General features: G+C 39.5%; 1 protein-coding gene across 1 annotated transcript; it reads left to right on the forward strand.

Annotated features, from left to right (window-relative positions):
• Positions 1-647: 647 nt before the first annotated feature.
• Positions 648-13,837, forward strand: dgat1a (diacylglycerol O-acyltransferase 1a). Its single transcript, XM_046417617.1, has 17 exons — positions 648-1,152; positions 2,751-2,838; positions 7,440-7,480; positions 7,982-8,067; positions 8,719-8,771; positions 9,151-9,256; positions 9,559-9,687; positions 10,244-10,318; positions 10,416-10,519; positions 10,619-10,657; positions 10,778-10,819; positions 10,990-11,034; positions 11,251-11,363; positions 11,493-11,558; positions 11,776-11,863; positions 12,045-12,107; positions 12,189-13,837. The coding sequence occupies exons 1-17, from the start codon at positions 854-856 to the stop codon at positions 12,333-12,335; spliced, it is 1,584 nt and encodes a 527-aa protein (XP_046273573.1). The 5' UTR covers positions 648-853; the 3' UTR covers positions 12,336-13,837.
• Positions 13,838-15,202: the final 1,365 nt, after the last annotated feature.

Here is a 15,202-nt window from a genome sequence, read left to right on the forward strand (position 1 = left end):
GTAGAAATGTGGCTAGTGTTTCAAAATTACTTAAAATTCTTTAGATTTTTTTATTTTAAAAAAATGAAATTGAGTTCTTGCAGGATCCTGCATGTGGAACAAAACAAACTGTCTGGTCATAACATACAGTCACTACGCGCTTTATATGTTTTACTCACTCAGTTCACTACACCTGGCACCTTACACTCTACCTCTGCTTTATTTTGCACAACATTACACTGTTTATTGTTGTATATATACTTTTTTATATTGCCTTGTATATATATTTTATATATGCCATTTTTTATTTTGCTATTTTTAACATTTTGTTTAGCTTGTTGTGCGTATTGCTGCTGCTGCACTGCAATTTCCCAGCCTGGGATCAATAAAGTATATCTATCTATCCAACACCAGTTGAACTATGCAATATCAACACAGATATGTAATTTCAACATTCATGACAACATCATTCATTCAGTATTCTTTAATAAATTGGTTTATTTTATCTCTGCAATGCAGATGTTACAAGAGTTCAGATGTTACAACAATATATGCCAATTTTATATATTTATATTTATAAATAAATACACAGTAAATTTCAGTGGAACGGCTCAGCCGGAAGGAAATTGTGACTTCGGCTCGAGATAGGGGGATGTCAGTGGAAATCACAGACCTGGCAACCCTACTGACAACTACTGCACCTTGAGCTGTAGTAGAGATGAAACGCCCGATCACAACCAACATTACTGACACGACTTTGGACGTGGGTAGTTCGTTCCTTTCCATTCAGCTCTTCCTGTAAAAAGCGGATGAAATCATAGAGAAACGGATGACAGCAGATTGATCAATAATGTCAGGCAGGTAAAAAAATTGCATGGTTGAAGCCACTGAGATGAGCGACAGAGCCGAAATAAGAGGGCCCGTAACCCGCCGGAGGAGGACAACCATCTCCGGAGGTGGCAGCGGAGCGGTCAGCGTCAAACAAGCCAACGGGAGCAAGGGGCACAATGCCGCGGAGAAACCCCCACAGTATCCCGCTAAAGCCAAAAGAGACGTGCATGCAAGTAATAACGGCAAGGTAGACGCATTGATGGGGGTGTCAGGGCAGCAGCAGCTCGCCGACACTCCGAAGAAACACAGGAGTGCAGTGGAAGATATCAATGAGAGACTCAGGTAACCGTTGACTCAAAAAAATAAGACGTTAAATGCCACGTCTCGGCGCTACGTACGTAAACTAACTAGCGGAAATGTCACTAGCAGGCTAAAAATTCATATTAACACATTTGGGATTCATTTATGTGAGTCATTTAGTCATATTCCGAGGTTACCGTTTTGTATAAAGTCGTTGTTGTTGTTGTTTTTAAGCTAGTTTAGTCTCTTTCACTGTGTGTTAGCTTGTTGGCGTTTGTCAGGGCTGCTCTCAGACTCAAAAGGGCAACTTTAAAGTCTTCTGGCGCCACAGGTTTGGTCACAGAAAACCATCACGCTGCCACTTGCTCGTAACAGTAAGCCCATTTAGAAATCAAGCTTACACATTATAAATTGATAGTGTAACGTTAACGCCATTTGATGTGGTGCTACTTGCTTCGTACAAGCATGGATAAACGTCATGCTTGGAAATAATACGCAAAATCATCATTAACTCAAACATAGCTATTAATTTTATGCTAACATGCCCACTTGTCCAGATGTTTTTGCCTTTGAAATGCATTTCGGGTTGGGGTTTTGCACACCCTTTAGACTTACACATGCAAACACTGGTATCCTGAGGGACACTGCAATGCTGGCATGCTGAAACAAAGTGACTGTAACACTTCTGGAGTCTTTCCAAATAGATGAGGTGTAAGTGAGTGTGTATTGTCAGTTTCCTGTGTTACAGCAACTGAGGCATGTGTTTTTGCAATGCTGTGCTTGCTGACTTCAATGCTGTCTGCATGTTCTCCTTCTGGTCTCGTTTTCCCATGTGTGTCGTGGCTCTCTGTGAGGAGCACCCATATCTTTTCCTGTCTTTAAATGCTCATTCCCTTCTTTACTTCACTCACTTGAGTGCCTTCACCTCTTTTTCCTTGTCAACCTTTCTCCCTGTAGTACCGCATCACCCCTTCACTTATTTTTGTATCCCTCTGTGTACTTTCTCCTCGACCTATCCCCCATCCACTTTTCCTAACTCTAGTATTCCTCCTTCTCCTTTCCCCTTTCCTTGTCATGTGTCTTACTGTAGGTTTTTTCACTCCAGCTTCTTCTTCTCTTCTTCCTTTTCTTTCATTTCTGTTGACTCTGTCAGGTATGGTTGTCATCAAACAAACCAAAGAATTCAAAAAGAACATACAGTATGAATATTTAACAAAAATATGAATGTGTGCTGCATAGTAGGACCTCTACACTGTCATGTCAAATTAGTAAAATGTCTAATTTGATGTTAGCATTTAACATCATTTAAAATAGCGTTGCTCAGCACACCCCTGCTCTTTTTCAAAATTGTGAACTAACCATGAGTCACTATGAGCTGTCGGTTTGTCATGCAGCCTCCTTCAAACCAAGTACAAATACTGCTATCAGTATACAAAATCTGTCCTCTTGGTATCTTCACAATAACACCTCTACCCATGTCTAATTTAAAGGTGTAATTGCATGTTTTCTCTGCAGAGGTTTGAGGTTTGTGACGAGAGGAATGTAACCAATGATTTCATCTCCCTGTGGAGATAAACAGACAAGATGGGATGTGAACAAAAAACAACAAATCAACTGTTGAACGTTTGCTTCCTCTGCAGCTGTCATGTCCTCCAGGAGTCTCTCTTGAGTTCAGCCAGTGGCTACAGCAACTACAGAGGAATCCTCAACTGGTGTGTTGTCATGTTGGTGAGTCAAACTACATGTTTGTGGAGCCAAAAAAACCGTCTAAAAGACAGAATGAAAGCATAGCAGAAACTTTCCTTCATCTCTTTCCTTTCAAATTGCCATCTTCGGCCTTCTTGTATGTTGGCACATCTCTTATCCCACGCACTGTCAGGAGTTTGAGTGATTATTCCCAGCAAGTTGCACATCACTGGCACACACATACAATGTATGAAACCACTACTGTAACAAACTGCTCCAGCAGTTGCTGCATCAGTGCTTTTGGCATTTGCATGAAAACAAAAGCATCCCACACTTTAACGGTGCGCCTCACCCAGGGTTTGGAGTTGGACCTGGTACAGTGATTCATTTTTTTTTTTTTTTTTGTAAAACTCGTCTGTGTCAGTTGCCCGTTTTGGCTTGATGAGTTGCTTTTTATGTTATCTCTCTCAAGACAAGAAAATTCACCACATTTGCATGCACAGTTACATGGTTATGGCCCTGTTTTCAATTTCTGGTACTTCCTTATTTTCTACAACTTCTTCTACAGAGTCGAGTTTGCTTTATAAGCTGAACTTTCACTCTCAAGTTATCAGAAGCAGACTTTTTGTCCACCGTACTTGTATCCAGGATGTCATGGTAAATCTGCGGAGCATGTCTTCAGGATTGAAGTGACTGGCAATGATAATATGTCAAGCACATGGCAATACTTGCAGGGGAGGATTTTCTGTCATCCCTAATTCACAGCAGTGAGATGATTATAGGGTGCAACACATGAACCATCTGTAAACAAATTCATATATAAGAAGTGTCAGTGAATTAGGGATTTGAGTATCATACTATTTTATATTTAAATCCTTGTTTTAATACTCACATGTCTTAATGGATTATAACATAATTTGCATAGCTGGTGGACGTTTTATTTCAGTGTCTTTTGAGGCAGCATGCTTGGCCAATGGAGTTGTTTCTCATTCTGAGGCTAAAAGATTAATCATCTAGCAGGGACATTTTTATTAATAATCCTGAAAAAAGCCTGCGTATGCATGACAGTTTGTGCTTACAAATCTTAAGATTGCTTGTGCAATCTAAGAAGGATCACTTGAAAGCAGCACCAGAAGCTGGTTGCAAAAACACATTAGAGAGGTGCTCCATGTTACAAGAAAATAAACTGGCAGAAGCTCCTGATAAACAACTAAAAGGACACACTACATACCTACTGTGTAGCTGCTGTTCGAGACAATAATGAAGATGCAATGATAAAATAGGCCAGTTTTGAAATGTACTGTGCTTGCCATGATGAGTGGGTTTTACACTGTGGTTTTGGCTGTGCCTTCTCAAACTCTTGCAACTCAGCCAAATACCAACATGATTGCATCTAGTTGTGAGGTTGCAGATTGAAACTCACCTTCCCTTTCAGAGTACGTAAGAGAACCTATGGCTGCTAAAGAGGTCCTCTTCATTCTAAGGTAACCAAAAAAAGTGATTCTGAATGTTGCATTTATACTTTTGTTGAGTGTAGTGATGAATATCATATTCCATTTCTGCCAGTATATCCCCCTAAATCCTACGACTTTTTAAAATACAGAGTAAATACTTTTAAAAAAGTACATCAGTAATCAGTTGTGTTAGATGCAGAATCTCACAATCTTTGTTCAAGTTACGATAAAAATATCACAGAGGTGTCACAGTTAAATGTGTCCCCCACTGGGCTGAGGTCACTTCAGGACTAATGAACTTTCCGCCTTGTTCCAGTGGCTTGTCTCCAAGGCGCCCTGCAGTGCCTCTGAATATCCAGTTACAGTTAGTATTTGGATAGGCGTGGAAAATACAAATATCCAGTTAGCTCTAATCCTAATGAAATTGAAATGGACAGACTATAAATAGAGCTCTATACATGTGTGTTAGTGTTTCTGTCTTTGCACACACACATGCATTCTTTTGCCCATGGGGCTCTACATGCACTGTGCTTGCGTGGTTACATGCACAAGGATTATTATTTGTCCCCGCGTTTGTGCACAGTATGTACGAGTATCTGTGTAAGTTTGTGCACACGTCTTATTGTGTGTTGGGTGTGTGTTTTTGTAGGCTTTTCCAAGTCAAGCCTAATTTTGCAGTTCTGTGACAGGATTAATCCCATCTTTGAAAGTTTGCATTGCCGTGACGACCACGTCCTCTAGTTTGTGGTCACCGGGGACAGTTGAAACTGCGCTGTTCAGACCAATTTTAGGAAGCCTTCAGGATTAGGCTTTAAGAGTGTGAAGTGGAACCACAGAGCCGTGTGTGTATGTGAGTGTGTACATTTAGAAGCTTAGTTGTGTAATTTGTCCCCGATAACGAGGACTGTCGGCTAAATTCCTAAAATGTCAGCTGCTGGAGCACATGTTTTCTAGAGATGAGATATGAGATGTGTTGTTAGACTTGTCTTCATTTTTGCACTCTGAATATTGAACATAAGTATTTTCAAATATTAACTGAGTTCATACACAACATTAAATACAGGTGTGGCATGATCATTTTTAAAAATCCACTAGTGGTCTTCACAACAGCTTCTTTTAATTCTCCTTAAGTGCCTCTGAAGTAAGCGTACATGTTTGTTCCTGTTGAACAAGATTTTCTCCAGTTGTTTGGGGGATTTATAAAATTTAAACTGCACGCTTCACCAATATTTCCATTTGCTAACTGTGAAGACTTTGACTTAATTCTGGTGTTAATGAAAGCGTGCTGGAATCTGGTTTTTAAAATGGCTTCATATTTCCTGTTTCCTGTGACGACTCCCATGAAACGAGAGCACACGTTCCACTGCAGATTGATCGACGTTGCATACGCCACCCAATAAACACTGTGTTTCTAGTTGCCTTTGGTCCGTGACATAAACCTGCCAATATCAAGGTTTAAAGCTTTCGCTAATAAGACAGACACACACACACACACTCTCACACTGTTAAGCAGATTTGTACTGATGCTGCAATAGTGAACTGCTAGATGTTGTACCTTGTGGTGTCAGAAAACTAATAGCTAGTTCATTTAGTTGGCCTTCCTGCATTGTTTTTTGGATTCTGGATACAAACTCCTGACTGGCTATGTAGATAGAGAACACACAGTGAGTACATGTAAGTGTGCAGCTGTAGTCTTGGCCTATAGCAGACCACCTGGGCAAAGGCAAAATGTTTGATTGCTCAGTTTTTCGTTGGCACCTGTTCTGTCAGGTCAGCTTTGTATGTCAGGGTACTGATGTTCAGCCGCTGCCAAAAGCTTCTTCTAATTTTAGATTTACCTGATACGCCTCCCCTGTTCACTGCTAAGGACACTGACACACAGTTTATTTAGATGAGTTCTACACAAAAGCCATATTAAAACAGACAGATAAAACACAAATAGAGATGTTTGGATAAGAATTCGCACTGTAAATATTCCAGTTAAGAAGATTAGCAGATGTCACTCAACAAATCAAAAGGAAATACACACGTTTTTAAGTTAACTTCAAGTGTTTTTCAGCTTTTTTTAAACAAACTTGACATAAGAAAGGCAAATATGTTCCTATTTCTTTGTTACAAATTAAACTATGTAAATGACAGTAACAAGTTAACATTCCTGACGTTGAGCAATGTAATTCATGTTGCTATAAGACTGTAAGACAGATAACAGATTGCTGAAAAACTTCCACACTGCAGTAAATAAACCCCCTGCTAAGATGTCTTCTGGGTATTGACCCTTCAGTGTGTGAAGTTAGATTTTAGTATTACAAAATCAGATCTTGCAAAATTCTCTGTTAATTCTCTGTACAGGTCACTGTCTCAGTAATTGTGTTCAAGGTGACCGTCCCCTCTGGTGCTGAAGGTTACTAAGGCAAAGGTCATTGTTTTGGACCAAAGACATAGCTGAATCTAAACCACATTGCTGCACACTCTTGGCAGGCCAGTGCGCTGAGGTGCAACAAGCCACATGATCAGTACAGCACAGTCTTATCATGTGTCATACTCTCCCTGTCCTCATTATCTTAACCATTTCTCTAACTTGTGTCCTGAACACACCATAAACATTATCTTAAAAAACATATACATGCTTCACATATGCAGTGTTGGATGTGTTGGAGTGCCTGGTTATTCCTGTCTTGGAGAAGTTCAGATATCTGATGGCTGAGATAAACCTGGTCCTTGAACTTTATACATAATATAATAATAATAAACTTATTTTACTTGACACTTGATAACTGCCGCGATAGGGTGTGACAGTAATGTGTTGTGAAACTCCAGTAAGAAACAGATCTTTCTGACAGATCATGGAGTTATCACCAAGAAACTTGACGTTTCCCATCGTGAACAGATATCAAACAGGACAGGACAGGTGTGCGTACCTGTGTGGGAAGTGACCTTTTAATCCTTTAAAGTGAAAGCTATTTTTGAAAGGAACCAGCCTGTTCCTGTTCTCGTTTTGAATAATAACTCACTCAACATGTACAAACACACTGAAACCCACTGATTAATCAGGACCAAAGAAAATGATAAGCTAGATGTATAGCAGAGTGCTAAAAATATGTTTAGCTGGTCAGCAAAGGTCAGATCCACTCTTGTTGATAATGTGAACTATGCAGTATCTCCTGTCTGATGTTTTGTCCTCATTTTCAGGTGCTGAGTAATGCACGCCTCTTCTTGGAGAACATTATAAAGTGAGTGTGCACCTACACGCACAAGCCTACTTTTATGTAATGTATATACACAAGACAGGTTGTCTTAAACTTCACCACCACTCCATGTTTGATTACATCACATTAATGTGTTGCTTTTGGAACAGGAACTAGATGTCACCATAAATTGAAAGCACATCCCTCCAAACAATTACAAGTGTGTTCAGTACTACAGCGCAAGTACTTCTGTCAGTGCCAGCGTGGTGTGTCCAGGCTTAGTCTGAAAATGTTTACACTCAAATTAGATAGCAAACAGTATGCATAATGTTTCTTTGTTAGCTTAACTCAGTCGGAGTTTCGCCTGACTGTGGCACTGCTCATTGTCGTAGATCACACTGTAGTTATGAGCAGAGTGAAGCCCTGCCAGTGTCCTTGCCTTAACCTTAAACGTTAAACTAAACATTACATAACCCATTTAAACATATCCATTTTTAAATTATGCTTGGTTGGATCAGTATTTTCACTTTTTTTTCTCTCATGTAGGTATGGTATCTTGGTAGATCCTATTCAAGTAGTGTCTCTCTTCCTGAAGGACCCCTATAGCTGGCCTGCAGCTTGCCTCATCATTGGTATGTGGCTTTTATTTTAACACCTCTATGCCTTCCAAATAGATGGGGAATGAGCCATTTGTCCTTTGGTGACCGTATGATTGATGTTCAAGTTGAACTTGGTAAACAAGAGTTGTACCTTTAGGCCACTGTTGACTGTGATAAAACACGTGTTAAAACAGCCTGTCAGTGTCCCACATGGCTGATCTGATACAGACTGACATAGGTGTAATGACCCAGATGCTCAAAGATATGGACGCATTTATTGAAGCATTGTTAGTTCTTGTGTTGAATGTTTTATCATGGCTTTCATTGATTATTCACCCAAAGAAAGCTGACTTATGACATTGTCTGTGCTCTGGCAACACCTGGCTTTATCAGTACAGTAAAACAAGTTAATACTAAGGTGAATACCTGTCTACAGGGCATAAGGACAACCAATCTGAATAAAATGCTGCTTTTTAGAGAAAATCCAGGATTGTTTTCATACCTGAAGCTCAGCACAGACCACTCGACCACCATACTTGACTAAATCAGCATTTGCCACCAACCAGTTATCAGTTTATCAGTTCTGTCTGTGTTGTGTCTGTGAGTAATAAAATGAAATCAGCCAACTACAGTCTCATCTCTGTGTGACTGTAGCTCATCAATCTGTTGTCTGTTCTGTTTCAGTGTCTAATGTGTTCGTCTTAGCAGCCTTGTGCATTGAGAGGCGTCTGGCTGTGGTGAGCATTTACGATGATTTGGATGTACCGATTATGTCAAAAATATTGCTGCATGGTTCAATGAACTGAAAGGAGTGTTTTTAGTTGATTCAGGGATCTCCCATCCAGGATGTTTGCCTGAAGCGGGTGCTTTACACTTCCTGGAGTCTGCATAATAAATCCTTCTGTCTTTATACCTGTGCTTAACTCTGATAAGAACACCACCACTCCTCATTTAGGTTAGATAATAGATCTAAAACACCCCAGACAAATGCATTATATCTAGTGTTGACCAGTGAAGTAAGACATGTGTCTCCAGTTAAAGGAACAAATAATAAAAGCACATCTATAGTGTTTTACAGTCACAAATCTCTTCCCTGCTTTCTTTCATCTTTCCAAGGGCACCATTTCCGAAATGACCGGACTGATTCTTAACATTTTCAACTTGGCATCCCTGTTGATCTTTCCATCAGCCACTATACTCACTGTGACCTCCATGACCCCAGGTACACACCATAAATATATACGTCTGCATCTAGTTATGAGACCGAAATACAGCATTTTGAATTATAATTAATATGTGTGTATACGAGAATTGGAATCGGCCTTATTGGCCAAGTCTCCAGTTTTACATTGCTCTCAGTGTACTCAGCAAGGAGCAAGGAACAGGGACAACAAAAACTGACAAATAATAAAGAAAGGTGAATGGAACAGGACTGTACTGTACCAAAGACTTTGCATACAAGTCAAGTCTGCTTCTTCTGCATCCTTGCGTGCGTGTGTGTGTTTGTTTGTTTGTGTGTGTCAGTGGGTGGTGTGCTCTCCCTAGGAATCTACACAGTGCTGTTTCTCAAGCTGTACTCCTACCAAGACACCAACAGGTGGTGCAGACAAATCAGACAAGCGAAAGCCAAGAGACTAACACGATCATACTCATGTAAGCATATAAACGCACGCAGACCATCACAAAGAGGTGTCATCTAGATAGTGACTAGGACACTTAACATAGTCACCTCATCAGAGAAACCGTGAGCTTAACCTGGCTAGTAAAAGTAAAGGTTTTAAAAAGAGCTAACACGTAATACTCGAATTTAATGGATTCATACACAAACATGTCAGTTCACATATGACAGGACTGTTTGCTTTTTTTTATTTATTCCTGTGCTGCTACTACCATCTAGTGGTGACAAGACAGGCTGCCAAATCTGTCTCACACACACACACACACACACACTGACAGAGATCAAAGCTGAATGTTTCGAACAGCTGTTACCAGTGTGTGTGTTTTCAAACTATTTTAATCCTAAATGCAACTTGGTGACTTTATCCCCTGGAGGTGTAGGAGCTGAACGGACAACACGCAGAGAAATCTTCAGATATTTGTAATGAAATTTGGGTTGCTGTAGGAAATCATGAAATGAGCGTGTGAGACTGAAAGTGCTGATTGATTGCCATCCGTGTTTTATGTGTGTATGTTTCTGTGTGCGTTTCAGGTCCGTCTGTTGCACAGTCCAACGGCTCAGCGGTTCATACCCATGTCTCCTACCCAGGAAACCTCACCCACAGGGGTAACCATGATGTCTCATGAGAATGGACAACACAATTTTTTTTTTTTTTTAACATTTCAGTGATAAATATCTACACTGTTTCTGTGTGCGTCTCTAGACATGTACTACTTTGTCTTCGCCCCAACGCTCTGCTACCAGCTCAACTTCCCACGGTCACCTCGAATACGCAAAAGGTTCCTGATGAGAAGACTCTTTGAAATGGTGAGAGGGAACACACGCACATATTGTTTATGTTCTTGATGACATAAACTGAGTGCTGGTGCCTGTTGACATTTTCTTTTGACTCGCTCTTTCTTGTAGCTTTTCTTTATGCAGCTGTTGGTGGGGCTGATTCAGCAGGTATGTTGAACATTTACAAATCACACAGACATGCATTAAAGATGTACTCTTCTTATAATGAAAATAGTTGCCTGTTTAAATCTGTTTTCACTAAAACAACAGTTTTCATTTGTCTTCCAGTGGATGGTTCCCACCATACAGAACTCAATGAAGCCATTCCAGGTATTTACACGCACAAACACGTGCGCGTGTGCATGCAGTGTGTGTGACATGTGTGTCAAGATCTGCTGTACATCTGTAACACTGCTGTACATGAACAGAAAAAAGAATTTTTTTAAACATAAAATATATTAAAAAAAATAATATTATGTATAAAAATGTGTCTCTTACAGGAAATGGACTTTTCTAGGATGGTGGAGCGCCTGCTAAAGTTAGCTGTGAGTACTTCCTATCATAACCTTAGAATGAAAATTTAAATTTTAAATTTAAGATTTAAAGGAAATGCAAAAAAAAAAAACAAAAAACCCTCTTTTAACAATCTTTGATATTGAACTGGTGTCTAACTGTGCGTTAGAGACAGCAACATGACTTCCTCAGACTCCTCTCCTAACTTCTCCCTCGATCCTCTCGCCCTCTCCCCTCCCCTCCCCCAGGTCCCTAACCATCTGATATGGTTAATATTCTTCTATTGGTTTTTCCACTCTTCTATGAACTTTGTGGCAGAGCTCCTGCAGTTTGGAGACAGAGAGTTTTATAAAGACTGGTGGTGAGTAGTAGGACCACTCAGCTGCACACAATTACATGTGCAGTAATTAGTAAAAAGTGTATTTATTTAAGTATGTTGCCAGCATTCAGAAGTCAAATTCTCAAACTGTGTCATTTTTGCTTATTTCAGGAACTCTGAGACTGTCACATATTTCTGGGCCAACTGGAATATCCCAGTTCACAAGTGGTGCCTGAGGTGAGGACCAAACTTTCTATAATTACATTTAGTCAGTTCAGTTTTTTTCAACATGGACTCCCTGTTTGATGTTTTGGCTTCACATTCTCATTGTAGTCTGCATGGAATAAAATCCAAGGTACAAGGTGCAAACTACCATTTATTCAAGGGTATTTTCAGACAGATTTAAGAGATGAAGGTCAGTGTTAATTATCAGGTGTGTCTGTGTGTTTTACAGACACTTCTATAAGCCAATGCTGAGGAAGGGGATTAACAAGCTTCTGGCTCAAACTGCTGTCTTCCTGGTGTCCGCGTTCTTCCATGAGGTAAACCAACAGCATTCAGTCGTCCAAAGCACAATTAAACTCTATGTATTTTCTCATTTACTTTTACTTAATGACTGTACATGACATTGCCTGTTGGGAGAGTTGTTTAATTTACTCATGAGTGTGTTAAGTCAAAGATGTGCAGAATTTTATTTATTCCATCTCTCTGTGCATTCCTCAGTACCTGGTGAGTGTTCCTCTGAAGATGTTCAGACTGTGGGCCTTTATGGGAATGATGGCTCAGGTAAAGACACAACTGTCCGTCTCTTTCACACAGTCACTAATCACTTTGTCACACACACACTGACCTTTGAGCTTTCTTCAGGTTCCTCTGGCTTGGTTTGTGAGCCGTTTCCTGAATGGGAACTATGGCAACGCCGCTGTGTGGATGTCACTCATCATTGGCCAGCCCATCGCTGTGTTGATGTATGTCCATGACTACTATGTCATTCATTATGGGGGTACTACATAGTTCTGGACAAACATACACATTTGTGCGAGTCATGTTCAATACACACACACACACACACACAGACGCAAACACACACACTAGTCTGCAGGACAACTCAGTGAGTGAGTCCCAAGCCAGTAAGGTGACTAAACTGTAATAGGAAACCCTGCTAGTATGAACCTGTCGGTAAACGGCAGAAAAGTGTTTTTCAATTCTTGATTTTCTCACCTGATTGTGAAATGAGCCACAGGATGTCAGGAACTTATTCTAACGACATGAGTAGTGCTTGACTTAAAGAGGTATTCTGCTTTAGTGGGACAAACATACCTTTGTAGACAGCCTCTAGTATTAGCAAATCTCTGGATCTGCGGTCAGCACCCACCTCTTAATATCTGTATCTAGCATTGGACATTTAGACCTTAAACAAATTACCCTGAACCCACAGCTGTTTAGCTGTTGTTTTCTGGAACCGGTGGTTGAAGACTCGTCAACTCAAAGGTTAAGTGCACTGAATGAAGTTCCTCTGCTTGACTTTTAGCAGCAAGTTCTCGAACTGCTTTTAAGGTGGAAACACCTTTGGTAACCAGCACTCCTCAAGTTTTGGAAAGTGCACAGTCTTTCCCGTACAACAAATGTGAACCACTGCCGAGCAAGCACAAGCCAGGACGGCATCCTGCCTCTGTAGAGCCAATGTGAACATGTTGTTTCAATATCTGTGGTTCAGGAGTCACTTTCTAGTGCATCCAAAGGAAACCGGGATTGTGAAGCCAGTTTGTACAGCCTAAGGCTTTAAAATTCCAATTGCCAAATTATGATGTCTCCAGGTCTTCAAATTGACCACAGTAACGCTTTTCACATGTGCTCTGTATAAATAACCAGTAACCATATCTTTTTGATGTGCCGAAGTTGAGTATTACGGAAATGTATAATAAAAAGATTTATCAAACACAAATGGTCAAAGGCAGGAGACTGAAGACAGAAGAGTGAGGAAGCTAAGAGTGAAGAAGAAACAGTTAAATGATGTTTCTGTCACCTTATCTGTACAGTTATAGATCTCCAGGCAAACTCTCTTCATTTTCTCAACAACATCAATGCAAGTTCTTAATGTGACATTACATTCTACAGGTGTATTGTTTGCCTTGGCTTTATTGTCTTTATTTGTGTTGCAATTGACTTTATTTTGTTTAATTGATTATTGTTGGTATGACTTTCTGCATTTATGTTGCCTTGAAATTATAATTTATGTTGTATTTTATTTTAAATCAGTGATTTAATGCAGTAGTTGATTTGCTGATTTGAACCAATGAATGTTTTTGGCACTTTAAAGCAATGCATGTTGACTAAAGCAATAGATTTCTATGAATGTATTTTTTAAGTTATATCAGCCATGTAAGGAAAATATTGTTTGTTAAATTAGTAATTTGTATGTTTTGTGATCTGCTTGTTGATATTTTTTTTTCATACAAGGTTCATATCAAAGTAACACGGCAGATGCTGTGGTAATAATAAGAGTTTCAAACATGCCAGAAGTGTTTTCAGTATTTAAATGCTAAAGAGTCTATTTCTTGGTTTGTCCTGATTTTAAAGTAATTAGAGCCTGACACTGTTGCCAATATGGATACTGCCATTTAATAGACCATTTCTCTTGCTATTGACCACATTTCAGGGACAATACTGTTGTTAAATCACAACACCAGTTATCAAAAAGACTGGGCGTCGACATTCCTTGTTAAAAGTTATAGATGCCTGCTGGAAAAATGTGTATATGTATATATATATATATGTACTAATAGAAAAGACACAGAAAAGACACCAAATACTAAAGAAATTTCTTTAATCTAAAGTTTCACAATATATTTATATCTATGGTGTCTTTAAGTGTGGGAATCTAAGACTTACTGCCCTTATGTCCAAATGTAACCCTTGAGCAGCATAACCTTTTTCAACCTTTCATTTTTTTTTTAAAAAAGTCATGTTGAAAGAGAGCCTTATGTCAAATGTGACCGAGTTTGAAACCTGTGAGTTCTACAAACTGTGCAGCGGTGAGTGAAGGACATTTGTTCTTTATTTTCTATAAAGGTTGAAAGTCTGAGGATTATTCCTGAACTGGCAGATGTAGCAATAAGTTGCAACTCACGTATCCCAGTGCCAGGAGCTGCGGTCTGTGCACCTTCTTCAGAAAAAAACATGTTGTTGTTCTGTTTGGTGGGAAGACTAAAAAGCTAAAGAATTAACTTAAGTCAGTCTGTGACAGAAAATGTCGCCAACACGTGATGGTAAACAGAATTTAAATATTCAAATGGTACAAACAGAAATTTCTAAGACAATTTTCTTTCTCATCTCCAAGACTGTCCAGTGAAAATGAAATTACTCAGTTCACTTCTGTTTTTAATCCTGCTTTGCTTTGTGTTGTTGCGAGAGGTCGTAAAGAAGCGTCATCAGAATTCCTCTGAGAATAAGTGGCATCTCCCAGTTCATTCCCCCCCTCCCTACCATTTTGTTCACCTAGCACTTCCACATTACAGTAATACTGCACTGAGTCTGCACTTGGAGCATGAGTTGAAGACGCAGCTTTAAGATGATCTGTCTTTTAAGATTTAATTTTTGTTTTGTGGCTGATTGTCTGATGCAACTTGTAGTAAAATGAATGTATTACAGATGTTCATACTGTCTGCAGAAATCCAAAGTGAAACGAAGATCATGTTTTGGGAATGCAGACAAGTTTCATAGCCTTTCACTTGAAATTGTTTGTGTTGTTTCATAAAGAATTTATATTTGAATGGACTCGTCTGAATTTCTTTTTATTTATAAAAACAAAACTATTTACTATTGTGTAATGAGGCTATCATCTTTAAAAACCTGCAGTATGGTTGAAAACTGAGGACAGG

This window comes from Scatophagus argus, chromosome 17, assembly GCF_020382885.2.
Source record: "Scatophagus argus isolate fScaArg1 chromosome 17, fScaArg1.pri, whole genome shotgun sequence".
Taxonomy (NCBI): Eukaryota; Metazoa; Chordata; class Actinopteri; family Scatophagidae; genus Scatophagus; species Scatophagus argus.